General features: G+C 37.6%; 2 protein-coding genes across 6 annotated transcripts in view; both read left to right on the top strand.

Moving 5' to 3' along the window:
• LOC130012428 (mucin-5AC-like) overlaps window positions 1–26,271 on the top strand; it is a 539,248-nt gene that overhangs the window by 438,457 nt on the left and 74,520 nt on the right. The window contains exon 27 of the mRNA XM_056100369.1: window positions 14,613–14,667. Coding sequence (XP_055956344.1) covers window positions 14,613–14,667 — 55 coding nt within the window. The remainder of the gene's footprint in view (window positions 1–14,612; window positions 14,668–26,271) is intronic.
• On the top strand, window positions 2,140–7,728 carry LOC126818939 (uncharacterized). 5 transcript variants are annotated; one of them, XM_050546641.2, is made up of 3 exons: window positions 2,140–3,633; window positions 4,424–4,606; window positions 5,295–7,728. In XM_050546641.2, the coding sequence occupies exon 3, from the start codon at window positions 5,361–5,363 to the stop codon at window positions 6,480–6,482; it is 1,122 nt and encodes a 373-aa protein (XP_050402598.1). In that variant the 5' UTR covers window positions 2,140–3,633; window positions 4,424–4,606; window positions 5,295–5,360; the 3' UTR covers window positions 6,483–7,728. The 5 variants fall into 3 exon arrangements, 4 of the variants coding, with proteins under 4 accessions (XP_050402598.1, XP_055956343.1, XP_050402599.1 ...); XM_056100368.1 differs by lacking the exon at window positions 4,424–4,606; XM_050546640.2 differs by lacking the exon at window positions 5,295–7,728 and having other exon boundaries at window positions 4,424–4,790.

The following is a 26,271-nucleotide window of genomic DNA, read 5'->3' on the forward strand; positions in this document are numbered from 1 at the left end:
TAATTATTATTATCTAATGATTGTTGTTTTTTGACATATATAGTGTAACCAATATATACATTGTACTTTTATAATCAATATGATACTGTGCATTAGTCGTTTTTCTGTTCTTCTGATTTGAATTTCTTCATGCAATATTTGTAAATCGCCAGTAGGAATAAATGTCTCTTATATAGATACATTATGCTGGCTGGAAATTACACGGTAGGCTAGCCTTGGGGACTGTTTGTAAATCGCCAGTAGGAATAAATGTTTCTTATATAGATTCATTATGCTGGCTGGAATTTGCACGGTAGGCTAGCCTTTGGGACTGCGCTGTATCATACAGTCTGTCATTGAGTCAACTGGCGGGGTTTCGATTCCCCGGTTGTACGTGTCAAGGAGTAGGGTCGCCTGTCCAACCTCGTGGTTTTTCTCCGGGTCCTCCGGTTTCCTCCCACTGCTAATGACCCCTACGCGGAAGCAAATTATTAAAATAATGAACCATATGTTAGTCCCGAAATGACCTCTAAACATGCTCGTACCGCGGCGCTAGTCTTCTTTTATATAGAATTCCAACCTCCAAGGGATCTTTTATGGTCACACCAATGTGTACACGGGACTTCGGAATCGCGTTCATGTCAGCTACTCAAATATGTAACTGGTTCAAAAATTGATTGAATATTCAATGAAATATCGCCAATTTTCTGGTTTCGTGCACGTTAAAGATTTGACGTCACTAATTAAAATTTAATTTTAATTAGAGATAGAGTCCATGCTCAAACAACGTCATGCCTTTTATTACAGGTGCAATATTCGATACCACTGTACGATACTACTGCAAACGATTAATAAATTGAACTTTCTTATAAACAGCGCGAGCCGTCGATTTCTGTCCAGATGATTACCGGTATAAGATAATTTTGACACAGAAGCAACAATATTAATTCAAAGGCTAATTATTACACACAGCAATCAACTATTTCTGTTACAGGGTCACTAAATCCATATTTTGGAAAGAAGAAAACACCCATAGTTGAAATAATTTCAGTTCAAATATCATCACTGATAAAAGCACTCTAGAATAGACTCTATACGTTGACAAAACGTACAGATTGTATCCCCCACTTATGTTTCGCTTAACAATTTTCAATTTTCGATCCCTTTGTTCTGCTACTCCTGAAAGTTGGGACTACTGTACAATCGTTTTATGTATAACACTACCGATAGGCCTCTCTGTAGAAGAAGTTCCAAAAACTAATTATCTTTACTTTTCGAGAAATAGGCCTCTAAAAATGCTCCAAATCGTAAAAATACGACGTTTTCGATTTTCGATCTCTTTTTTCGGCTACCCCTGACATTTCAAAAAATGATACAGTGGTTTCACAAAACAGAGTACCCATTAGCCTCTCGATTGAGAAAGTTTTTAAAAAATCGTTGGGAGACTTTCCGAGAAACATGCGTCCAAAGTTGCTCGAAATCGTAAAAAACGTTACTTTTTAAATTTTTGATAGAAACATACCGCTTTAGTACCATCCGATAGACAATTCAATTGGCTATTAAACGATATAAATCTTTAACTAATCGACATGAACACAATTGATACATCGCATTTTCCGCACAGGCACCCACTTTTCACAATTTTGTCAAAGTTTGGATACCTTTCTTGACTACTTCCGGTGATTAGAGGATTTTCATTTATAGTTCATGGACTGGTTTGGTACTTCGACTTCATATTCCTGAAGTTTCAGAAAAATCGTTTGAGCCGTTTGAAAAAAATAAGAACTCTACGATTTGACCAAAATGTGAAAAAAAGTGAAAAATCAAAGTTAAAATTTCAGAACAAAACTTATATTGTTGGAATCGGATTGATGTCAGCTATCCAAAAATAAAACTGAAATTTCAAAATTCCCAAAAATACAAATTTTAGAAAATTTTGAAATTTTTCACCAAAAAAATGAGAGCGACAAAGTTTCTAATTTCCACAGTTTAGAACTGCTTTCTGCTCAGAAATGTCTCCAGCTATCCAAAAATGTAAATATCTGAAGAATCCATTGAGAATTAAGAGAATAATGGCCGATTTTCAATTATATTTCGTCATATCACTTCCGGTCATAAATGAGAGTGTAGCACGTGCCGCAGATTGTCATTGTAGCGTTTACACTTGAACGAAGAAGACGTGGTCTTCTATTTGCCGCACTAAGTCTTTTCTCAGTTGTTCAAGGCTTTATACTAAGTCATTTATTTGTTTTTTGTCTGCCGCATTGATTTTCTTTCTTGAAAGAAATAAATATTTTTTCTTTTACGACTATCGTAAACTTGCACGAGTCGCGGACTCGTTTGTGGCAAGATGGCGGACGACAAACAGAAAAAGAACTTGAGAAGCTCGTCGGTTGGTAAAGTTGATTTGGGATGGGAAGATTTAAACCCAGCCTTATTAGAGGATAGTACCGATGTTTATACGGAATTTTCTACCCAAAAATCTAAGGAGAAATGTGATAAAACTCCGGTAATGGCGAGTCAGCTGACGAAGTCAAAAATCGCCTCGACTTTAGCTTCACCTTTACCGTCAACTTCTGGTTCTAAACTGCACGCTGGTCAGAGAAGCAGTAAAAAATCTTCAAGAGATTCATCGACTCATTCGACCGGCAATACTGAAATAATAAAAATTCTGAAAGACATTCAGGAAAAACAAGGAGAACAAGCCGCCAGACTTGTTACCTTAGAAAATCAATCATATTATGATGAAGAAGAATATGATGAGCAATATGAACTTGAAACTGACGAGGAATCTTATATTGATCCTAGCCAAAACCATCCTGGCCATAAACGGAAATTAGGTCCGTCACCCTCAAAGGATGATTATGGTGGTGATACCGAGAATAGGTTTTCATTAATGTCAAAACGTTTCAAACCGTCTGACTCTGTCGTTGACAAAAATGTTGATGTAGTACTGGCTAATAATGTAAATGAACTTTTCAAAAATGGTATGAGTGAGGACCAGTACAATGCTCTAACTAAGGATGAAGTTACAGCCCGTCCGAAAAATTGTGATGGTTTGGTACTGGTAAAAACAAACCAATTAGTATGGGACATTATGACACCAGAATCGAGGAGTTCTGATCGGAAAATGCAGGCCATTGAAAGTTCGGTTATCAAGTCTGCCATCATATTGAGTAAAGCAGTAGATTCTCTTGCAGATCTAGCCGATACTTCTAACTTGCCGAGTACAGCCATACCAGATATTATAGATAAACTGAACGACAGTTTAGCCCTTTTGGGTCACTCAAACCGTCAAATCAACCTTACTAGAAGGGACTTCATAAAGGCTGATCTACGCCCAGAATTTTCGCACTTGTGTGCACAGTCACAGCCTTTCACCACTTTTTTATTTGGAGATGATGTGCCTAAGTTAGCCAAAGAAATAGCCGACTGCAGTCGCATTGGCCAGAAATTACAGAACTATCCCCAAAGAAGTTCATTTTCAAGAGGTAGACCCTGGAGAGGTAGATCTAGAGGGCGATATGGAAGAGGCAGAGGTCGTGCCATGTATCCACAAGCACAAGCTAATGTCAAGTACTCTACAAAAAACTACAGGCGGGGCAGTATGCCCCAGAATCTGAGAAGCAAAAGTCAATAGACTCAACTAATAAGGTGAGTTTCTCGGCAGGGCGCTTGAAATATTTTTCCTCGGCATGGAAGGAAATAACTTCTGACCCTCATGTTCTAGATATAGTAAAACACTGTCACATTGAATTTATAGATGGGATCTCTCCAAATCAACATAACTTTAAATTTGAACCTAAATTTAACACTCGAGAGAGTGAAGCTATTGAATCAGAAATTTCTAATATGGTCAAAACTAAGGTTCTTATTGAGGTAACCCCTCAGTCAAATCAATTTCTTTCGCCAATTTTTGTAAGGCCTAAGAAAGATGGAGAGTTTCGCATGATTTTGAACTTAAAGAAACTCAATGAGTTTGTACCTTATCGCCATTTTAAAATGGATACATTCGAATCTACCCTTAACTTGGTCTCAAAAGATTGTTTTATGAGCACGATTGACATCCGACACGCATACTATTCTGTCAGTATAGCTGAGGAAGATCAGAGATATTTTCGTTTCCTATGGGGGGGGAAAATATTTCAGTATACATGCTTGCCAAATGGTTATTCTCTGGCGCCCCTACTATTTACTAAGCTTATGAAACCAGTTTATTCGTCGCTTAGAAACGCAGGCATTCTGTGCTCAGGATATATTGACGATAGTCTTTTGTTAGCAGAATCTGAAAATGAATGTAACCACAGTGTACAGACCACTGTTAATTTGGTAGAAAAGTTAGGTTTTATGGTTCATCCAAACAAGAGTGTTTTTCAACCATCAAAACAAGTTACGTTTCTAGGTAATGTGATTGATTCTAGTAGTATGACTGTTTTTCTTCCAGAGAACAAGAAAGCTTACATTGCAGATGAGTGTTTAAGAATTTCAAAGAAAGTTAAAGTTACTATTCGTGATTTGGCTCATGTTATTGGTCTTATCATATCAAGTTTTTCGGCCGTAGAATACGGGCCATTATTTTATCGAATTTTGGAGTCGAGTAAGGTACAGGCTCTAAGGGAAAAGCAAGGTAACTTTGATAATTTTGTTCTTATCACACATGATATGCAGTCTGAACTTGCTTGGTGGTATACAAATATACATAGTCAGATACGCCATATCTCGCATGGAAATCCAAATATCACAATAACAACAGACTCTTCCCTCCAAGGATGGGGAGCTGTTTTGGAATCTGTTGCTAAAACAGGGGGACAATGGACATGTTCAGAGAAACAGAATCATATCAATTATCTAGAAATGCTGGCTGTTTTATTTGCCCTAAAATCGTTTAAAACTCATTTGCAGCCGTTTATGCATGTGAAGATCTTGTGTGATAACACAACAGCAGTCAGCTATATCAACAATATGGGTGGCATGAAGTCTGCATCTTGTAACTTGGCAGCTAGGAAAATATGGTTTTGGTGTATAGACCATAATTTGTGGATTTCTGCCTCTCATATTGCAGGAAAATCAAACACTGATGCTGATCTCTGCTCAAGGGTTTTCAATGACCGCACTGAATGGAAATTGAAGCCATCAATATTTCAATCTATATGTCAAAAATTTGGCACTCCAACAATTGATCTCTTTGCTTCAAGGCTCAATAAACAAGTGTCTTGTTTTGCATCTTGGAGTCCAGACCCAGAATCTTTATTCGTGGATTCATTTACAGTTGATTGGAATCAATTTGAGTGTGTATATATTTTTCCTCCTTTCAGCCTATTGGGACGCTGTATCAAGAAGATACGAGAGGACAAAGCTACAGGCATAGTTATTGCCCCTCTATGGCCAACCCAAGTTTGGTTTGTCCATCTAATGGAACTACTTATTCATCCACCTCTACTGATTCCGAAAATGAAAGACTTGCTGACATTGACACACAAACAGAATCAGAGCCATCCTCTTCGACGAAAGTTGGTATTGATCGCTTGCCATGTCTCCGGAAATCATATAAAGAACAAGGTCTTTCTGAACAGTCTACAAGAATTCTCCTGGCTTCCTGGAAAACTGGGACTAAAAAACAATATTCCGTGTTCATTAAGAGATGGATACAATACTGTGGTAAAAAGAAGATTAGTATCATTCAATCATCTATAGCAGATGTTACAAGTTTTCTCACAGAACTTTTTGAAACTGGGTTAAGTTATAGCTCCCTAAACACAGCAAGGTCCGCATTATCAGCGATGGGAATCATTATTCAAGGACATTCTGTTGGAACTCATCCAGTTATATCAAAATTTATGAGGGGTGTGTTTAATTTGAGACCCTCGAAACCGCGACATATGGTGACATGGGATGTAGGTAAAGTTTTGCTTTACTTGAAGAAGCTTTCGCCAGTGAAGGACTTGAGTTTGAAAGACTTAACTCTGAAACTTACAATGCTAATTGCACTGACAAATGTGTTACGAGTACATGCTATTCATCTTTTATCTATAAAGAATATGGTTAAAACTAAATGTGAATTTTCTTTTGAACTCAGTGGTTTACAAAAACAGAGCAGACCATGTGCTAGTGTTAAATGTGTGTCAATGAAAGCTTACCCTCCAGATAGGAGGTTGTGTGTATATACTGCCATGAAAGAATATTTACAAAGAACAGTAGATATTCGTAAAAACGAGTTTTCATTATTTTTGAGCTTTATTAAACCCCATAAAAAAGTGTCCCGGGACACAGTGTCTAGATGGATTAAAACTGTGATGGAACGTTCTGATATAGACACCAATGTTTATGGTTCACATACAGTGAGGTCAGCCGTATGTTCTAAGGCTCATAAAAACTCTGTTCCTATTCAGGATATTCTGCATGCTGGTGGCTGGAGCAATGCAGGAACTTTTTTCAAATTTTATAAGAAGGATATAATATCTACTGCAAATTCTAGATTTGTGGATACAGTACTCAAAGAATAAACTAAAATTGCCAATCTTATTGTTTCTTTGTTACTATATGTATGTAATATGCCAAATATAAAGATTTCACCAGCTTTGAAGTCTCATTTATGACCGGAAGTGATATGACGAAATATAATTTGAAAAATTGACGAGACTTACCTTGGTACAGTTGAAGTCAATTTTAAATTATGTGAGTCATAGGACTCACTGTAGGGATTAAATGCCTCCCGCCCATCCCTACAATTTTGCCAGCTTGTGTAAGCTGTGCACATACAAGTTTATTTCATGATAAAATGGAATCCGAATCTAAAAAAAAAAAAAAAAAAAAAAAAAAAAAATTTGTTCAATCTTATATATTTTTGTTACTTTAAAGACTGACAATCTGCGGCACGTGCTACACTCTCATTTAATCCCTACAGTGAGTCCTATGACTCACATAATTTAAAATTGACTTCAACTGTACCAAGGTAAGTCTCGTCAATTTTTCAAATTTTCGTGCACGTTAAAGATTTGACGCATTTCCGCTATGCGCACAAATTTCGAAATAGCTTTAAGCAGTAGCTGCACACCACTTTTCCGACAGAAAATCAAATTTCAAACCTCTATCTCTTATAGTTGCTGAGATCTAGCTTCCCCCAATAAAAAAAATAATAATAACTAGATCTGCATAGCAGATATGAAAGCTTTCATATGAACTGCAAAGGGGGTTATTAGAATCTATTGAAACAATAAGTATAAATGTCATCAGGTATCTGAAAAATTACATTTACCTTATGAACAAAATGGCTACCATCCAAGGCATATTTAGAAAACCGTATATTATATACAGAGTACGCAGGACAGGAATTAATCGGAAATCGCTGAAAATCAATTGGCTTCTTGATCTCATGACCTTAAACACTGTATAAATTTAAAGTCAATCGGATATTGAATTTAGCCTCTAGAGCGTCCACAAGATTTTTTAAAGTGATAAAGGGCAATAACTCTGACGGTAATTATCGGAAATGGCAGTAAATATCAGATATCGCTGAAAATCAATAATGTAGGCATCTTCTTGTCATGACCTTAAACACTGCGCATAAATTTAAAGTCAATCGGATATTAACTTTGGCCTCTAGAGCGTCCACAAGATATTTTGAAGTGATCAGGGGCCACGACTGTGGCAGTAAATATCAGATATCGCTGAAAATCAATCGCCTACTTCGTCTCATGACCTTAACCACTGTGTATAAATTTAAAGTCAATCGGACATTAACTTTGGCCTCTAGAGCATCCACAAGATTTTTTTTAAGTGATGAAGGGCCATAACTCTGACAGTAATTATCGGAAATCGCTGAAAATCAATTGGCTTCTTCATCTCATGACCTTAAACACTGTGTATAAATTTAAAGTCAATCGGATATTGAATTTAACCTCTAGAGCGCGCATAAGATTTTTTGAAGTGGTCAAGGACCATAAGTCTGACAGTAATTATCGGATATCGCTAAAAATCAATAGGCTTCTTCGTCTCATGACCTGAAACACTGTGTATAAATTTAAAGTAATCGGATATTAACTTTAGCCATAAGCAATTTGATGAAACTTTGTGTATAGTTTCATTACATTAGTACCTTGACCATATTACCTTGACCAAGTTCGACAATGAGCATTCTCTTAGTCAGGATAAGCAAAGCAACTTGATTGGCCGGGACTTTGAATTGGTTGATGCTTTGGGGTATGATAACTTTGGTTATAATGAAGTACTGGAACATAACAACCCAGCTTTTAATTGAGCTAGAATGTTTAAACTTGGTGTAGATGTTCATCAGGTCTTGACTGAACATTTTGAGCTACAGCTTGGCAATTTCATTGGTCGATGCTTTGGGACAAGATAACCTTGATTTCTATCTGACAGAGAGTAATGAAATTTACAGTATAGTTTGATTGCTCGATACTTTTGAAAAAAATATGAAAGTGCGATTAATTAATGTGTCATCTTTTACTTTGGGGTTTTGGCGGGAGACATCAGCCATACTGTTTGCTTGTTTAATATCCCCTATACAATATACGCTCGACCTCATTACCCGAACTGGGGTAGAAAAGTGGGATCTTTGACAATGAGGCAATGAACTTGTACATTCTTTTGCAGCTGCACAAGAGGGAACATCAACGCCGGATTAACCATGGTGGTGGGGAGGGGGGCTGATACCGACCGTGAAGCCCCGCAAGGGGGTCGGGTCAGGGGGTTCTCCCGCTAAGAAATTTTAATTGGAGGCCGAAAACGTGATTTCATGGCATTTCAGGCACTTGTGTCGGAGCCATTTAGAAGTACCTCCCCCAGAAAAATAAAATTCTGCCACAAAATTAGCCACAATCCATGCGAGTGCTGTGAAATTTCTAGAGGAGGGAGCTGGAACCCATGAGCCCGTTAAATTCGCCACTGTAAATGAGCAGAGCTACATCAAACCTAATTTTGAGTCCCTCAGTGATAAATAACTTGATTCAAAATCGTATTATAGCCCCAACGACGATTTGATGAATGGAGACCGTAACGTTACGACAAAGTCTAACACTGTAAGTACCAAATAGTCATACGAGATATGTGCATCTCATCAAATTCAGCTTATACCATACCCACAATAATGTTACGGAGTCAGTGAGTTCAAATTAGACAATACGCTGACCTTCCACTGACCATGCTTATAATATAAAATCTGTCAATGACAGCTGATTCATTGTTTAGTTTTTTATATGATATATTTAATATCAATAATATATGTATATGCATGCTTTATTTTACTTTACACGACCTCTAAAAATGCCCCAAATCGTAAAAATACGACTTTTTGGATTTCGATCTCCTTTTTTCGGCTACCCCGGACATTTTCAAAAAATGATACAATGATTTCACACAACAGGCCAGCTATTAGCCTCTCGATTGACAAGAGTTTCATCGCCCTCCATTCATTATAACCAATGTCATCGTGCCCTAAAGAATCAACAAATCAGCTTGCTTATCTCTGCTTACCCTAGGCAAAAAATGCTCATCTTTGAACTCAGTCATGACATTGACCTAGTGAACGCCTACACCAAGTTTGAACATTCTAGCTTAATTAGAAGGAGAGTTCTTGTGTTCCAAAGTCCCGGCCCTTCAAATTGCTTCTATTTTTCATTTTCAATTCAAAATGGTGACCATCACGTGACCGAAATCAAAATTCTGATCCGATAGATTTTTAGGCATTCCTTCCAGGATTCCGAAAATATGACGCCCGAGTCTGTAAGTAAAATAGCAAAAAAGCCTTTTTGATTTTTCACGTTTAAAGATGGTGGCACTTCCGGTTCGATCGACAAACTCCATATTTTGTGTACGAATCAGTAATTACTTGTCTAGTATCAAATTTTTTTTTTAGGTCATTCTGACCTATATTTCGACGATTTTTTTGAAAACTGTGATCCTTAATTTCACCAAGGGGAGATAATTTAGAAAATTTCCAAGGACATCATTGAATTCGCATTGGCAAGATCTACTAACATTCTAAATTTCACGAAAATCGCACAACTATTAAAGAAGTTGTCAAATTGGTAATAACTTCCGGTTCGAAATGACAGCGACGAATTTTCGAAATGCCAAAATCCGAAATTGCAGATTTGAAGTAAATGTTTCAAGATACTCAAAGAAAAAAGAATTAGTAAAATAGGTCAAATAGTCACAAAGTTACAGCATTGTAGGTCAAATGCATTCCTTCGTAAAATTCGGTGATTTCGGATTCGTAAAACGTTTTGAAAATATATTTAATCAACAGCCACCACCCATTTTTGGGGGGATAGGTAAAAGTTTCAGAACGATCCTATGGTTAGATTCTGAGAAATCCGATTTGTGGACAAAACACACAAAAAAAATAACAATAATAATCTTAACAGAAACAATAAGCTTTCATATGTAATATGAAAGCTTAATAATAATAATATTAATCTTAGTAATAACAATTAGTTGATTCTGAATATTATGGAAATATTAATCCGTCGGTAAAATCTATTCTGGAAGTCATCCGTGGAAATCATGGTCTGATTGAGCGTGTATGGGGCCCTTACATCATCAATGAAAAACGGGCATTGTAGTATCTCACCGTGGAAATCATGGTCTGATTGAGCGTGTATAGGGCCCTCATCAATGAAAAACGGGCATTGTAGTATCTCTGGAGTTAGTTGGAACAAGGGAAGGGCAGCAGAAAAAGGGGGCACAATATTCGATGGCACATTTTCGGAAGAGAGGGCACATAGCCACCCCAGCCCCCTCCCATATACCTTGTTAGGAAATCTCATCGGATTCGAGCGTTATCAACCATTTCGAGTTTCTTTTGTTTTTGCATTTATGAGGGCAGAGTAGGCGTTGACTACCTAGCCAGCATGCCTCTGCAATTAGATTTTTTGCTTAGGTTACACAGAGTGAAGAACAATTTCTGTGCTAGATGTTTTATAAATAAGTTAGATGTGCAAGTAATTAATAAGTGTCATCTATTTAGGGACACCAGCCTCAATGCTGATTTATTAAACACAACTAGATTAATGTCAATTCGTCATTTGAACTGTCTTGGCTTTTCCAAAAAATAGGCATTGCGAGTTCTACTGTTTACTGTTGTAACAGCGGTCACCGATTATATATGTTGTAATGGACCGTCTGCTAGTCTTTTCTACAGACCATGTAAAAGACAACGGTCCGCTAAAATAAATTTTGGCACCGCGGACCCTCTAGACCTTGATACAGACTCCTCCACTTCATTAACCTTAAAACATTGACCAATAACTATGGGTTGTTAATTGTTAAATGGTTCACTGCATATCTGACAAACAGGCGATACTGTATCCATCTGTGTCTCAACATCTGAATCATTTTGTGCCACATGCTTCAAAAGGCACGACCAGCTTCCGCAGTGACCCGCGAGTGTCCCCAGTCGACATACCCCTATGCCGCTACCGCAGTGAACTGGGAGACACTCCAAATGAAATTTAGTTGATACTGGATGAAAGTCATTGTATTAGGTCTAAGGTAGGAGTATCATTAATCTCCAATCCCTAATCGGAAATCTAAATCCCAAATTTGAATTTCTCCTATATTGGCACAGGCAATCACTTAATCACTAAAATATGTACAAAAATAGATTCAGCTACCTCGAAAACATATATTTTGACACCAAACTTGATCCTTATGTAAAATTCGAATTTTCCCGCCAAAACTGACCACTATCTTGAATAACCCCTAATATTGACTCAGTGGTAACACTTATCACAAAATTGTGTATGGAAATGGATTCAGTTACCCCGAAAACGTATATTTTAATACCAAACTCGATCATATTGTGATAATTGGGTGGAAATTGTAATTTACAAGCCAAAAGCGGTGACCATTTTGGATTTTGGCCAATTTGACCCATTTGAGCCCGGATTTCGGACTGGGACTTTTTTTTGGTCATAATATACGTCTAAACCGACCATAAACAGTGATCGTCATTTCTATTGCAGCAACTGCCCGCACTCTTGGTATCTTGCCTAGATTATGACCCACGGCGACTTTTGTCGACATCCATAACGTTACCGTTAAATACCCACGGCGACTTTTGTCGACAAAACCTGTTAGCCGAATGCAATGTTCCTAGCGTAATGAGAGTTATTTCCCTTATGAACAGATGACTTTACCTCATTTGTTTACTTCCTGTTTGACATTTTGACAGTTAAAAATCTTACTGTTTCTCCTTGAAAAATTATAATAAAACGGTGATATGTCTAGACCTATTCGGCAACGTTATCCTGATGATGGATTACCATCCTTATTGATTGACAGTGATTCAGATTTTATCTGTAGTGTTGATTTTTACAGTTTTACGTTAGGCCTAGAACGTGATAGAAGTAGGCTTAGTTAATCAACAAATTTCTATTACGGTACTTAAATAAGCTTAAATTAAAAGAGATTCATGATGAATTATTTTTGGTTCACAACAGCCGAACAAAAAAAATCAAAATAACCATTATATACATGAATTTTGCATGAAATGTCTAAATTAATTTTTTTTATAAATTTATATTTATGAAAATGGCATTAAATTTAGATTATTTCATCCATTTACATGAAGGGTCTATCTACAGTTGTTTATTAATGATATGACTTTAAAATGCATATCTATATTTTAATACTATTGACCATTATGACGTTTTTATGACGTTATGACGTCAAACCTCTGGGTCATTTAAGAGTTAAAATGGTTTTACCTAGTCAAAATTGGCATAAGGCATCAAATGGTAAAAAAAATTAAAAAATTGAATGATATTTGTCTCTTTTACAGGCTAAATAACGTGTAAAGTGACTCATGCAAAATTACCTAATTCTCGGCAATTGTTCATATTACAAATTCATTTTCACATATATGCTCTTCGTATGGATTATTGCTACAAGTTTATGAAAGTTACAAAGAAATACTTTAAAATATGAAGACGCTGGATGGGTTGTAAATAGCTTAATTTTACACCTTTTTTTCACCTTTTAATCGAAATAGCCCGAAAACGAAATCAAAATTAAAAAAACTGAGTCAATTATTACTGCTAGAGTTATTGCCCTTGATCACTTTGAAATATCTGATTGACTTTCAATTTATACACATTGTTTAAGGTCGTGAGATTAAGAGTTATCGCCCTTAATCACTTTGAAAAATTTTGTGGATGCTCTAGAGATCCGTTTGACTTTAGATTGATAAACAGAGTTTAAGGTCTTGAGACGAACAAGTATATTGATTTTCAATGAATTTTGAAAACTTGAACAGCTAAATCCATAGTATTAAATTTTTGTATACTAAAGGTTAGCATGGGGCAGAAATAAAAGCCAAACAATTTCTAATGATTTTCGGATAATTACTTAATGAGTTGTAACACTTAATATAGTGTATTATAAATGTTTCATTACTGACAATAGAAAAAATATGCGACAACTCTTGTTGACTGCACGGACGATTTAGCTGCTGTGGGCGTATGTTTCGTTGCCTAGCAATCTATCTTTGAGAAGAGACAGAATCATGCCTGATTAAAGAAGGCACATATGTAACTACAGCATGTATAAATCCATGTATAAAGACCTACACTTAACAAAAACCTTTCTGCGTAAAACACATGGTCGAAAAAGAAATCTCACAGTAAATTAGATTGAACACCTATGCATCAGATAAAGCCTGCTGGTCCTTGATAAAACACTTTTGGTGCAGATATAGCACGCTTTTGAGAAAACTGACCAAACACAGAATGCACCCTGTGTGATATGTTTTTAAGCTGTCCATTAACTAACACACCCAGTACAGAAAACACACTGTCGCAGAGTTTTTCTCCCCTAGCGATAGTTAATTCACCTTTCAGTCAATTTCTCACCCCTGTTAATGGTCGTCCTCGCTAGACATAATGGGGAATAATTTATAGGAGACACCATGGAGGAGGTGGTCCCATGTGACCTCATTGTTTACCTTACACGGTTCTCTTACCATTGATAAGCTCACGTGGAACCAAGTTTTTACTAGCGACGCCTGGTGGGAATTCCTTCAACGAGGATGCCCATTAACACACTGTATCTACAGATTGTAGTCTCTTCGTATTAGATTTGTTGTGATATAAGAATTTTACCGATATTCGTAGAGATTCCCCTATATCTATGTCTATATCTCAAAGGTACAAATCTCACCTTTTGTACTTCTTAGTGTCTAGAAGTCACAATTTTTATCCAATTTTGATGAAACTGAAAATGTATGTTACTTACCCAAACATCTCGGTTTCTTTCAATATTTGTGCATAGCAGACTGTAACTTCCTGGATTGTGGCCTCTGATTGTACGAAAGGTCACGTTTTTATGTTATGGACCCTCTCTAGAGGTCACAACTTTTATCTAATTAAATACCAAGGTTGTGGAGCCTCTAGATGTCACAATTTTTATCCGATTTTGATGAAACTTAAAATATATGGTTATATCCAAAGATCTGGGATCTGGATTATTGCCCCCGATTGTATGAAAAATCATATTTTTTAGCTTCCTCTCTGTCCATCTCTTGCAAAATGTGGTTGTATCTTGCAAGGCAACCGCTTGCTTTAGCTTCAGATGAATTGTGTTAGAGATGAAAGTGAAATGTATATATATTTCAGTGATAATATGAGTGGTGAAGCTAGTAGTAATACAACCAGTCAAATGGAAGATAAAGTAAGTATATTTGTGTATATTCTAAGCTTTACATGTACTTAGTGTAAACAAATATATACTAAACAGCAAAAAAAACCTTAGTACGATTTCAAAATCAGAGAGGCACTTTAATCAAATCATTCTAGAAAACGACTTACTAAATGGATCAAAGCAATTTTTTGTGACAGTATGTTGACAAATAGGTGATTAATTCATCACAATTCCAAGACATTACGAGAAGGGTTAGAGTCTGTACACAGTCTATACATCAGTATCTGGTGTGTCCACCGTGAGTGTCAATAACAGCAGCGTAGCGTCTGTACATGGAGTGGACCAGACAATTGATGAATGCCACTGGCACCTGGAACCGCACTCTAAGTAAAGCCTGCCGCAATCCATCAGCTGTGTTTGGTCTCGGTACAACTTTATTAAGTCTCCTCTGAATTTCATCCCAAAGATATTCAATCGGGTTTAAGTCCTGACTAAGGGCTGGCCAATGCATAATGTTGACACTGTTCTGCTGTAGAAAGTGCCAAGTAACTCTGGCGGTGTGGGCACAGGAGTTGTCATGCTGGAAAACGTTGTTTCGATGACGTGCGAAATGTGGGGTTTGAGAGCTTGATCGATGTAGCACACTGCTGTGATGCCGCCTCCTATCCCTGGACCAAGATTTTGGAACACCACAGGACCCACTCTCTGGTTCAGGCCAATTACACCCCAAACCATTATACTTGGACCTCCCCATGAGTTTTGTTCCATGACACATTGGTCAGAATAACGCTGGCCACATTGACGCCAAATACTGGTCCTGCCATCTGCAGTTGATACATAATACCGACTCTCATCTGTGAAGAGAACAGTTCTCTGTTGCATGTGTCGCCAGTTCTGGTGTTGTTGGGCAAACTGTTAACGTTGATGGCGATGGGTGAACAGCATGTGCAGCATGAGTTACATGAAAATCATGGAGAACACATTACCATCTCAGAAGTCAGGTTGAGTTTTTATACGTCCACATTCATAATGTGAACGTATTATGCCGTCGCCCCTGTCTGTGTGTGTGTGTGTGTGTGTGTGTGTGTGTATGTATGTATGTGTGTGTGTGTGTGTGTCTGTGGTTCGCCTACAGGGCGCAATTCTTCATGGATTTTCTTCAAACTTGGTATACTTATTCCTTATACCCCAAGGAAGATCCCTATTGTTTTTGGTGCATGCCCGACCCCCCGGGGCAGAGCCACGCCCATTTCTAGTATTTGTTTGTTTGTCGTCTACAGGCCACATTTCTTAACTAATAATCTTGAAACTTTGCATACACATTCTTTGTACCCTAAGGAACATCCCTATCGTTTGGGGTGCATGCCCAACCCCCAGGGGCAGAGCCACGCCCATTTTCTTTTCGTGTGTCTTTGTGTCGCCTACAGGGCGCAATTCTTACTGGATTTTCTTCAAACTTGGTATACTTATTCCTTATACCCCAAGGAAGATCCCTATTGTTTTTGGTGCATGCCCGACCCCCAGGGGCAGAGCCACGCCCATTTCTAGTATTTGTTTGTTTGTCGTCTACAGGCCACATTTCTTAACTTATAATCTTGCATACACATTCTTTGTACCCTAAGGAACATCCCTATCGTTTGGGGTACATGCCCAACCCCCAGGGGCAGAGCCACGCCCATTTCCCATTTTCTTTTCGTGTGTCTTTGTGTCGCCTACAGGGCGCAATTCTTACTGGATTTTCTTCAAACTTGGTATACTTATTCCTTATACCCCAAGGAAGATCCCTATTGTTTTTGGTGCATGCTCGCCTCCCCGGGGCAGAGCCACGCCCATTTTTTGTATTTGTTTGTTTGTCGTCTACAGGCCACATTTCTTAACGTATCATCTTGAAACTTTGCATACTTATTCTTTGTACCCTAAGGAACATCCCTATCGTTTTGGGTGCATGCCCAACCCCCAGGGGCAAAGCCACGGCTATTTTCTTTTTTATGTCTGTGTGTCGCCTACAGGCCACAATTCTTAATCAATCGTCTTGAAATTTTTTCATATGAATTGCTTATACCCTAACGATGATCCCTATTGTTTTTTTTACCCCCAGGGGCAGAGCCACGCCCATTTTCTTTTCTTTTTCTGTCTGTGTGTCACCTACAGGCCACAATTCTTAATCGTCTTGAAAAAATTTCATATGAATTGCTTATACCCTAACGATGATCCCTATTGTTTTTGGTGCATGCCCGACCGCCAGGGGCATAGCCACGCCCATCCATTATATTTATTTATTTGTTTGTCATCTACAGATCGCATTTTTTTATCGTATCACCTTGAAACCTAGCATACATATTCCTTCTGTCCTAAGGAACATCCCTATTATTTGTGGTGAATACCCAACCCCCAGGGGCAGAGCTACGCCCATTTTCTTTTTTTATGTCTGTGTGTCACTTGCAGACCGCATTTCTTAATCGATCATCTTGAAAACTTTTTTATACTTATTCCTTATAGCCTAAGGCTACTATTTATACTTATTCCTTAATCCTAAGGCCGACCTCTATTATTATTTTTGGTGCATGCTCGACCCCTTGGGACAGAGCCACGCCTAATGTTTGTGTGTCTTGTGTTTTGCCTACAGACCGCAATTCTTAACAGATCCTTTTGAAACTTTGCATACCTATTCGAAACGCCATGCTTTTAGAATAAAGACATCGATTGTTTTAAAATAAAATTGTGTTCTGTTAATGTGAACGAAGTGTTAAACTGATAGCAGTCCTACAACCCAGTTTTATTTCACAGACCCTCAATGCAAACTGGACCATATCAAACAAAACAGGAATGTGGACGTATATTGCTGCGTTAGCGATGCTCTTGTTGAGAACATTTCCTGGGTTCAATTCTGTGTTTTGGAAGGAGCCTTATTGCTCAGGTAAAGTTGGGAGATGTGGTCACAAATCTATATATATATTTGAGACTGTCGTTTGTCTGTCTGTCTGTTCGGGGTTGGCGGCTACACTAGGTCTGCCCTGAGTCTGAAATTTGGGGTATATGGGTAACTCGGATCGGGGAGTAACATAGGCCAGGTGGCGTTAGTCTACCACTTCCGGTTTCGGAGTTATGACCCCCGAGCGACGCCGGTCTGTTTGGGGTTGGCGGCTACACTAGGTCTTCCCCGAGTCTGAAATTTGGGGTATAGGGGTAACTAGGACCGGGGAGTAACATAGGCCAGGTGGCGTTAGTCTACCACTTCCGGTTTCGGAGTTATGACCCCCGAGCGAAATCTGTCTGTTCGGGGTTGGCGGCTACATCTGCCCCGAGTATGAAATTTGGGGTATAGGGGTAGCTCAGACCAGGGAGTAACATAGGCCAGGTGGCGTTAGTCTACCACATTCGGTTTTGGAGTTATGACCCCCGAGCGAAGCTGGTCTGTTCGGGGTTGGCGGCTACACTAGGTCTGCCCCGAGTCTGAAACTTGGGGTATAAGGGTAGCTCGGACCGAGGAGTAACATAGGCCAGGTGGCGTTAGTCTACCACTTCGGGTTTCGGAGTTATGACCCCCGAGCGAAGTCTGTCCGTTCGGGGTTGGCGGCTACACAAGGTCTACCCCGAGTCTGAAACTTGGGGTATAGGGGTAGCTCGGACTGGGGAGTAACATAGGCCAGGTGGCGTTAGTCTACCACTTCCGGTTTCGGAGTTATGACCCCCGAGCGAAGCCGTTCTGTTCGGGGTTGCGGCTACACTAGGTCTGTCCCGAGTCTGAAATTTGGAATATAGGGGTAGCTCGGACTGGGGAGTAGCATAGGCCAGGTGGCGTTAGTCTACCACTTCCGGTTTTGGACTTATGACCCCCGAGCGAAGCCGGGTATCCTGCTAGTATACTATAAAAACATTTGGCAAGTTTTATGCAATGTGTCTATTCAGAGTAACATACCAACCTCATGTTTCTTTTGCTGCTTAGTATATATACATCTTAGTGCTCCTACGGTTAGGACATTTTCTTGTTCAAATAACCATAGCTATTAACCAGTTAGTAACTGTTTAACCGTTCGGTATCAATTTTCAACATAAAACAGACCTTGTCAGGAGGTGCGAGTCATTACTCTCGCACACACTATACTTGCCTAAAAGGCATTACTCACGCCCACATTACATAGTAATGAAATTTTATAACTATCTAAGGCCATAGTTATTTGAATACCTGGTTAACTTGGTTCATTTGAACCATTTTTATATGCCCACATTGAAATGTGGTCGTATATTGTCGTCGCCCCTGTCCGTCGGTTCGGTGTCCACAAGCTAAAGTTAATATCCGATTGACTTTGAATTTATACACAGTGTTTAAGGTCATGAGATGAAGAAGCCTATTGATTTTCAGTGATTTCCGATAATTACTGCCAGCGTATTTGCCCTTGATCACTTCAAAAAATCTTGTGGACACTCTAGAGGTCAAAGTTAATATCCGATTGACTTTAAATTTATACACAGTGTTTAAGGTCATGAGACGAAGAAGCCTATCGATTTTCAACGATTTCCGATAATCACTGCCAGAGTTAATTATGGCTGTTGATCACTTCAAAAAATCTTGTGGACTCTTTAGAGGTCAAAGTTATTATCCGATTGACTTTAAATTTATACACAGTGTTTAAGGTCATGAGATGAGGAATCCTATTGATTTTCAGCGATTTCCGATAATTACTGCCAGAGTTATGGCCCTTGATCACTTCAAAAAATTCTTGTGGACGCTCTAGAGGTCCAAAGTTAATATCAGATTGACTTTAAATTTATACACAGTGTTTAAGGTCATAAGATGAAGAATCCTATCGATTTTCAACGATTTCCGATAATCACTGGCAGAGTTAATTATGGCTGTTGATCACTTCAAAAAATCTTGTGGACTCTTTAGAGGTCAAAGTTAATATCCGATTGACTTTAAATTTATACACAGTGTTTAAGGTCATGAGATGAGGAATCCTATTGATTTTCAGCGATTTCCGATAATTACTGCCAGAGTTATGGCCCTTGATCACTTCAAAAAATTCTTGTGGACCCTCTAGAGGTCCAAAGTTAATATCAGATTGACTTTAAATTTATACACAGTGTTTAAGGTCATAAGATGAAGAATCCTATTGACGCTCTAGAGGTCAAAGTTAATATCCGATTGACTTTAAATTTATACACAGTGTTTAAGGTCATGAGACGAAGAAGCCTATCGATTTTCAACGATTTCCGATAATCACTGCCAGAGTTAATTATGGCTGTTGATCACTTCAAAAAATCTTGTGGACTCTTTAGAGGTCAAAGTTAATATCCGATTGACTTTAAATTTATACACACTGTTTAAGGTCATGAGATGAGGAATCCTATTGATTTTCAGCGATTTCCGATAATTACTGCCAGAGTTATGGCCCTTGATCACTTCAAAAAATTCTTGTGGACGCTCTAGAGGTCCAAAGTTAATATCAGATTGACTTTAAATTTATACACAGTGTTTAAGGTCATAAGATGAAGAATCCTATTGATTTTCAGCGATTTCCGATAATTACTGCCAGGGTTATGGCCCTTGATCACTTCAAAAAATCTTGTGGACGCTCTAGAGGTCAATGTTAATATCCGATTGACTTTAAATTTATACACAGTGTTTAAGGTCATGAGACGAAGAAGCCTATCGATTTTCAACGATTTCCGATAATTACTGCCAGAGTTATGGCTCTTGATCACTTCAAAAAATCTTGTGGACGCTTTAGAGGTCAAAGTTAATATCCGATTGACTTTAAATTTATACACAGTGTTTAAGGTCATAAGACGAAGAATCCTATTGATTTTCAGCGATTTCCGATAATTACTGCCAGAGTTATGGCCCTTGATCACTTCAAAAAATCTTGTGGAAGCTCTAGAGGTCAAAGTTAATATCCGATTAACTTTAAATTTATACACAGTGTTTAAGGTCATGAGACGAAGAAGCATATTGATTTTCAACGATTTTCAATAATTACTGCCAAAGTAAAAATATGCAACAATACTTGTTGACTGCTCGGACGATTTAGCTGCTGTGGGCGTATGTTTGGTTGCCTGGCAACCTATCTTTTAATTCAATATCTACGATAATATACAAGACAATACTCTGTTTCCCGTTGTACGTCACATATGGCGATAATATTACGATTACAAAATGTTACTAAGGATAGAATAAAGTAGATTGAAAGGCATCTATTGATTGTACAGCTTGCAAGTAGAATTTTTATGATTGGTTAATTTAATTAAAAACCAAAGTAGAATTCTCATGAGAAATTAATGCATATGAAACGTGTAGAACGTTGTAACAAATCTTTTCTAGCCTTTATGATTATATTTTGAATGGTAGTTACATTTTTGAATAAATATTCACCAAAGTAGAATATAGTAAGAAATGGCAAGAGGTATTTGGATTAGATTAACAATAGAAAAAGTCAGAACAAGGTCTGTTGACTTTGCCGTATGACTGCGAGTGCTATTAATAGTATTTTTTTAGGAGTCGATATCGTGGGGCAACAGTTACATTCGAAGATCTTCAAACATCAAATACAAAAGAAGGACAGAGTTGTATTTCTGGAAACCTTATCTTGGTTCACCAGGATAATGGAAAATAATTGGAGGAATATAATTGGACATAACTCTATGTAATGGTGGACATCTCCGTATAACTGTACTGTTTCAATTCGAAATTATTTAACTGTCCAATTCTAACCATTTACGGTTATCTGACTAGCCATAGGAGCACTAATACATCTAACTTTATTTATTCTTTTTATATGAATTCAATATTGTAGTCTGCAGGGGAGTATCTAGGGCCAATTTGGTTCCAGAAAATGTATGGGCGCCCAAATTATTTTACACCCAAATTCTATGCTGACAAAAGTAAAGGATAGAGATGTTTACTTTTTATTTATTACCAAAATCATAAAATCAGAATGTACACCCAATTAGATGAATCCAAAACTGATGATGTTAGTTAAATTTAATTCTTCAGTGACTATAATCCCCTGGTAGCACACCGAAAACACCGAGACGCAGTAATTAATAATATATTTTTCAGACAGAATCTCCAATGCTGATGACACGTGACATCAGTTGGAATTAGGTCAATAAACCAGCGATGCTAGTTCGCCCCTGTCCGTCTGTCTTTCCGTCCACAATTCTGTTTGTGGACACCAGTGATGGGATTTCAAAAATGTTCTCGTCTGACATTATTACTGAAAATAAAGGGGCACAACTCTTATCGTTATTTAAGCCGGCAGTTTCAGACCACAATTAAAAATCATGTGTCAACAAAATGTACGTTATTAAAAAAATAGGTGCGCCTCGTTATTTTTCATATTTAATTCCTGTACGGTATTCAAATTTATGTGTTGTCGTAATACGATAGAATGAAAGCGTGCCCACTACTGTCAACCTGTACTTTTGTTCAAATTCACTTCCAAAATTACTGTATTTTTCGGAGTGTAAGTTGATACTTTTTTCAGCAGAAGTCAAGCATTCGTCTTATACTCCGTTTTGACTTCTATACGGATGGAGGTAAAAAAAAAAAAAAAAAAAAAGATATCTCGAAAAAATTTTGGCAGTGATCGTCGCTTCTTGATACCGAGTCAGTGACATCATGTACTAAATAATAACACTCACATGTGCTATCGTGTAAAACAATTAACTACTTACATGTACACCATTCCAATCGAAATATTTGTTGACATTTCTCAGCTTGTTCATTTCTTTTTTTTTAAAAACATAAACCCCATTCAAAATATTATCATAACCCCGAGAATATGCCATCAAAATAGAATCTTTTCACCGACGTGATAATTGTAACGTTTACATCTCTTGTAATTTCACGCTTCTTGCGAGATTTCTACTTTAGTTTTCGATTATTATATTTTATCACCCGATAATACATTCTACAGTAGATATGGCTTGTGTGATATATTTCATAATCTACTGAATTTGATTGGTCAGTTAAAAAGGAACTACTTTTTATACGCCCACATTTTCATGTGGACGTATTATGCCGTCGCCCCTGTCCGTCCGGACGTCCGTCCGTCCACAATTGTTTGTGGACTCTACAGGTCACAATTCTTATCCGATTTCGACAAAACTTGATATATAGGTTTATCCCCAAAAGATCTCCGGCTGCTTTCGATATTGGCATGTATCGGATCGAAACTTCATGGATTATGGCCCCTGTTTGTACGAAAAATCACGTTTTTAGCTTGTGGACCCTATAGAGGTCTCAATTTTTATCCGATTTTGTTGAAACTTGAAATGTAAGTTTATAACCCAAAGATCTCAGTTCCTTTCAATATTTGCGCATATCGGACAGTAACTTCCTGAATTAGGGCCCCTGAGTGTACGAAAAATCACGTTTTTAGCTTGTGGACCCTATAGAAGTCATAATTTTTTATCCGATTTAAAAAAACGTTCTATTATATCACCGTTACACCCTAAGGATGACTGAGTTTGAATTTCGTGAAAATCTGCCCAAAATTGACAGACAAAATGGCCGCCGTTCGTTCCCAAATAGCGTAAGAATATGGTATATCAAGGTTGTGGACCCTATAGGGGTCACAATTTTTATCCGATTTTGTTGAAACTTGAAATGTAAGTTTATAACCCAAAGATCTCGGTTCCTTTCGATATTCGTGCATATCAGACCGTAACTTCCTGAATTATGGCCCCTGATTGTACGAAAAATCACGTTTTTAGCTTGTGGACCCTATAGAAGTCATAATTTTTATCCGATTTAAAAAAACGTTCTATTATATCACTGTTACACCCTAAGGATGACTGAGTTTGAAATTCGTGAAAATCGGCCCAAAATTGACAGACAAAATGGCCACCATTCGTTCCCAAATAGCGTAAGAATATGGTATATCAAGGTTGTGGACCCTATAGGGGTCACAATTTTTATCCGATTTTGTTGAAACTTGAAATATAAGTTTATAACCCAAATACCTTGTATCATTTCGATATTCGCACATATCAGATCGTAACTTGCTGAGTTATGGCCCCTGATTGTACGAAAAATCACGTTTTTAGCTTGTGGACCCTATAGAAGTCATAATTTTTACCCAATTTAAAAAAACTTATTATTATATCACCGTTACACCCTAGGGACGACTGAATTCGAATTTCGTGAAAATCGGCCCAAAATTGACAGACAAAATGGCCGCCATTCGTTCTCAAATAGCATAAGAAAATGGTATATCAAGGTTGTGGACCCTATAGAGGTCACAATTTTTATCCGATTTTGTTGAAACTTGAAATGTAAGTCTATAACCCAAAGATCGCGGTTCCTTTTGATATTCGCGCATATCGGACCGTAATTTCCTGAATTATGGCCCCTGATTGTACGAAAAATTGCGTTTTTAGCTTGTGGACCCTATAGAGGTCATAATTTTTATCCGATTTAAAAAACGTATTATTATATCACCGTTACACCCTAAGGACGACTGAGTTTGAATTTCATGAAAATTGGCCCAAAATTGACAGACAAAATGGCCGCCGTTCATTCTCAAATAGCGTAAAAATATGGTATATCAAGGTTGTGGACCCTATAGAGGTCACAATTTTTATCCGATTTTGTTGAAACTTGAAATATAAGTTTATAACCCAAAGATCTTGGTTCCTTTCAATATTTGCCCATATCGGACCGTAACTTCCTGAATTATGGCCCCTGATTGTACGAAAAATCACGTTTTTAGCTTGTGGACCCTATAGAAGTCATAATTTTTATCCGATTTAAAAAAACGTTTTATTATATCACCGTTACACCCTAAGGATGACTGAGTTTGAAATTCGTGAAAATCGGCCCAAAATTGACAGACAAAATGGCCGCCATTCGTTCCCAAATAGCGTAAGAATATGGTATATCAAGGTTGTGGACCCTATAGGGGTCACAATTTTTATCCGATTTTGTTGAAAATTGAAATATAAGTTTATAACCCAAAGATCTTGGTTCCTTTCGATATTCGTGCATATCGAATTGTAATTTCCTGAATTATGGCCCTTGATTGTAGGAAAAATCACTTTCTTGTTAGCTTGTTCTCTATCCATCTCTCGAAAATGTGGGCGTATCCTGCCTGGCAGCCGCTGGTTTTTATTTTCAAAGAACAGTTCATTTCTTATTAAAAATAACTTACTTTTTTAAAATTAAAAATAAAGTATTGTTATTCAATTGAACTTGATGGAAACACTGGGTCAATATAAAGGACTTTGCAATGGTTGAATTGCTGTCAAAAAATGATGTATCACTACGCCATAATGTTCAGTAAAAGTGAAATCTACAGCAAAGAATTATATTTATCTATTTGTGCATGTAAGAAGGGATTGGGTGATAAATAAAATCTCCTACTTGTCTTTTTTGATATAAAAAAATATCAATACTCGTTGATAAAGTAAAAAAAACTCGGCAGAGCCTCGTTTTTTGTTACTTTATCAACTTGTGTTGATATTTTTTGATATCAAAAAAGACTGGTAGGAGATTCTCTATATAACCACATGTTACAATGAAACGTGATTTTGATGAAACTTGAAATACATGTTTATAACCCAAAGATCTTGGTTCCTTTTGATATTCGCGCATATAGGATCATAACTTAGCTTGTGTTTCCTCTAGAGGTAACAATTTTTATCCGATTTAAAAAAACGTTTGAGCATATCGCCGTTACGCCCTAATGATGGCTGAGTGTGAATTTCGTGAAGATCAGACCAAAACTGTCGGACAAAATGGCCACCCATCGTATGCAAATAGTGTAAACATCTGGTATATCAAGGTTGTGGACCCTCTAGAGTCATAATTTTGATCTGAATTTGATAAAATTTGAAATGCATGGTTATAACCCAAAGATCTTGGTTCTTTTCAATATTCACGCATATCAGTTTGTAATTTCCTAAATTATAGTCCCTGATTGTATGAAAAAGCGCTTTTTAGCTTGTGGTCCCTCATCACAATTATTATCCGATTTAAAAAAAACATTTGAATGTATCACCGTTACACCGTAATGTACGTTGCGTTCGAATTTCGTGAAATCAGAACAAAACTGCCGGACAAAATGGCCGCCCCTCGTACGCAAATAGTGTAAACATCTGGTATATCAAGGTTGTGGACCCTCTAGAGGTCACAATTTTGATCCGATTTTGATGAAACTTGAAATACATGTTTATAACCCAAAGATCTTGGTTCCTTTCAATATTCGTGCATATCGAATCGTAACTTCCTGAATTATGGCCCTTGATTGTGCGATAAATCACATTTTTAGCTTGTGGTAGAGGTCACAATTTATATCTGATTTAAAAAAAACGTGTGAATATATCAACGTTAAATACGAAGGTTGTGAACCCTCAACAGGTCCGTCCACAATTTGTTTGTGGACACTCTACAGGTCACAATTTTTATCCGATTTTGAGAACCTTGAAATATAGGTCTATCTCCCAATGATCTCGGTTCCTTTCGATATTCGCATGTATCAGACCATAACTTCATGGATTATGGCCCCTGATTGTATGAAAAATCAAGTTTTTAGCTTGTGGACACTTTCGAGGTCACAATTTTGATCAGATTTTGATGAAACTTAATATGCATGTTTATAACCCAAATACCTTGTATCATTTCGATATTCG

This window comes from Patella vulgata, chromosome 4 (assembly GCF_932274485.2).
Source record: "Patella vulgata chromosome 4, xgPatVulg1.2, whole genome shotgun sequence".
NCBI classification, from domain to species: domain Eukaryota; kingdom Metazoa; phylum Mollusca; class Gastropoda; family Patellidae; genus Patella; species Patella vulgata.

What these genes read in the sequence shown, in the direction of transcription:
- LOC126818939 (XM_056100368.1), top strand. Translation starts at nt 2,330, where the DNA reads ATGGCGGACGACAAACAGAAAAAGAACTTGAGAAGCTCGTCGGTTGGT.